Genomic DNA, 3,384 nt, shown 5'->3' on the forward strand with positions numbered 1-3,384 from the left:
ACACACACACACACACACACACACACACATATACAGAAGAGTTACGAAATGGAGTCGGGAAACTCCGGGCCACATATTTTTCACACCGTGTGGAACCCCAGAAATGGTAAAACCCCCTTGCGCTGTGTATCGCCGGCTATTCTTCAAGCGAAGGCTATATTGAATAAATTAGAAGCCTACCGTTGAATATAAAAAGTGTTCTTTTTCTGGTCATCTTTCTTCCATAACGAAAAATGATCCGCAATCTACTGTCTCAATAAACCACTAGTCTTCTTGAAAGATGCAGTTGGTCGGTCCGAGTGTATACAACATCACTTGATCAAGGTGCCACGCAGTAGGACTGAACATGTAACCATAAGGTTGAGAAGGAAGTTTCTTACCATACAGACACGCCTGTGAATATGCATATATATATATATATATATATATATATACATACATACATACATACATTCATATATATGCACACATACTTATGTGTGTAAGCGTGCATGTGCATTTCGGTAGAGTTTGTTGACAGAAGTCAGAGTGGGATGTCGAGCAAGCTCTTTCACGAAACTCTACTGACATCTAACAATTGCAGCTGGATCATGCAGTGTTAGTTTTCTCATTCTTCTTTCTGTGGTTCCTCATTTATTTTACCAGTCACGTACAAATTTGGGTGCTTTACTTCTGTCACTGATAAATGCTTATACCACGACGTGCAGAGTGTTTTGGTGAATATTATCGTAACACCTTACGACTACCAAATGGAACCGTCTTTAAGTAAGAAGCTAGCAATATCTTAATTGAAGTTTTTTCAGACTTTAGAAACTTAGGTACATGTGCTGAAACACCATAATTAGAGACTAAAGAAAGGAACAATTAATGATTGACGAACTAAAATACTACATTATTCGCAGCTATAAATTCATGGAATTTATAACTGAATTGTGTTTCATTTTCTTCACAGTAAATATATTATTAGTGAAACAATTTCTAAGATTATCTGAATATTAAGTGAAAATTCTTTATCAATGTTGAATATATTGTTTGCTAAATATATATTTGTGAAAGAGGCATTAATATTATTGAGAAGTAAAGTTTATGCCCACTTATACGTCGGTATTCTCTTAGCACAAACTATGGTGCAAAAGGCACTCTTCTTTACATCACTAGCGGTCGAGATAAACCCTCTCACACATGTAATGGAGGTTGTTACTGGAGTCGAGAAAAGCCAATTACAAAATGAAATTGTTTCTATGTAGTCGCTCTCGGTGGCTCTGGAAAAAACATATATTTTAAATATGTTACAGCGTCATCTTAATGCTAACGGAATTACTGTAAGCATGGCAGCTTGGACAGGTATCGCTGCTACATTATTGACAAATGGCAAAACTATTCACATCATATTTAAGTCACCAGTGCCACTTACAGAAAATAGTGTTTGCAATGAACCACCAAATTCAGAACACGCTATCGAACTTAGATTCATACAGGCTTTTATAGCAGGTGAAGCATCAATGATTCCCAGTTGTGCTTTAAACGTCATAAATAGGTGCCTAAAAGACATAATGGTAAATATGCAGTCTTTGGGAAAAAAATAATTCTGCTTTGAGGCGATTTTAGACAAAATCTTCCAATTGTTCCCCAGCTCTCCCAGCAGCTATCATTGATGCATGCATTAAAAGATCACATTTATGGCATCAATTTCACCACCTTAGGTTAACTCGTAACATGAGGGTAGATGTTAATGTGCAAGAATTTTCTAATTCACTTGGCAATGGTTCTCTAAACAGTGTACTCCAGGATGTTCCACTACATAATGTTGACGTACCTACTGCTTCCTGCTATCAAACATCACTTATTCCAAAAAATTTCAAAAACAGGACACCAGAAGAAATGGAAAAACGAGTAACTTTATCTCCTAAAAATTCTGACTGTCTTACAATAAATGAAAAAGTTCTTAATATTATACCAGTAGCACTTAAAACGTACTTAACCATGGATTCGGTGTTCTGCAATAATGAAGAGGAAGTTCAGAACTATCCATTTGAATTCATAAACCCACTTACTCCATCCAGTATGCCTCTTCATTGTCTCAACTCAAAAGTAGAGGCTATTATAATGCTGCTAAGAAATTTTTCGATCAGTCCAGGATTATGTAATGGCACTCGTATGAAAGTGCAAAGACTTCATGGACATTGTGTAGAGGCATCTTTGGTAACAGGCTCCAACAGAGGTCGTACATTTCTAATTCCCAGAACTAAACTTATCCCAAGTGATTGCAAATATTCCAGTCACACTAAACAGACTTCAGTTTCCATTTCGACTTGCGTATTCAATGACAATTAATAAGGCTCAAGGGCAAACATTTGATAAAAGTTGGAATGCATTTGCTTCAACCGGTATTTTCTCATGGCCAATTAAATGTCGAATTTTCAAGAGCACGAGCTATGAACTATATCAAAGTATGAGTTATGACACTCAATCGGGGTAACAGACAAAGACAAAAGAGTGGTTGGACTTACACACAAAACATTGTTTAACATGAAGCACTGTGCGGAAGACCACCGTACCAGCTAGCATCCCCAGCACACCAGCCGCTCCATCATTACATATTCACATTACACATTTAAGATCGGGGAACCAGTGAGGGGCCTGCTGGATCTCTCTCGGTATACCAGAAAACCACAAAATCGCACCAGCCAGTGTCACCACTACATCCCAGTCCGTAATATATATATTAAGACTAACGAGTGTTACTCCAGCATGGCCACCATCAAATGACTGAAACAAGTAGAAGAATAAAAAAAAGTACCAGAAAAAACGTTTTGTACCACTGAACCAAGAAGGTCCTTCGAATATATACGATGTATTTTAAGGTTAAATAGTAATTTTGTTTACGTGTGCGTAACAGATATTTTCGTTGGATTATTTAGTCATTGGTGTTACTTTAACTTCTCTATTCTGTAACTGTCACATTATACTTTTCTAAGCCTGAAATTTTTGTAGGGTTGGAGCCAGTTGATTAGATCGACACCAGTACACAACTGGTACTCAATTTATTGAAACTGAAAGGACGGAAGGCAAAGTCGAACTCGGCATAAATTTGTTCTCAGAACATGAAGACAGTCGGGCATATTATACAAACATTTCTCATGGCACCAAGTAGACTGTTTACAAACGCTTACAATTTTTTGTTTTCCGTGAATTTTTCACGGGCCCAGCTAGTTATTATTATTATATTTAGGGCTTTCTTGAAACTGGACTCTGGGTCTTTCGAATTAATAGGAGCGCCATCTGCATGCTACGGGCCATGCTATGTGTCACCGTCGACTACATTTTGGTTTCCTAATGTTCTTAATATCTCTCTCTCTCTCTGTACACACACACACACACACA

General features: G+C 37.4%; 1 protein-coding gene across 1 annotated transcript; it reads left to right on the top strand.

The window, feature by feature from the left end:
- The first annotated feature begins 1,716 nt into the window (after window positions 1–1,716).
- On the top strand, window positions 1,717–2,334 carry LOC106884169 (uncharacterized). Its single transcript, XM_014935410.1, has one exon. It carries the CDS (start codon window positions 1,717–1,719, stop codon window positions 2,332–2,334), a length of 618 nt encoding a protein of 205 aa, XP_014790896.1.
- Window positions 2,335–3,384: the final 1,050 nt, after the last annotated feature.

Source organism: Octopus bimaculoides, chromosome 2 (genome assembly GCF_001194135.2).
Source record: "Octopus bimaculoides isolate UCB-OBI-ISO-001 chromosome 2, ASM119413v2, whole genome shotgun sequence".
NCBI classification, from domain to species: Eukaryota; Metazoa; Mollusca; class Cephalopoda; order Octopoda; family Octopodidae; genus Octopus; species Octopus bimaculoides.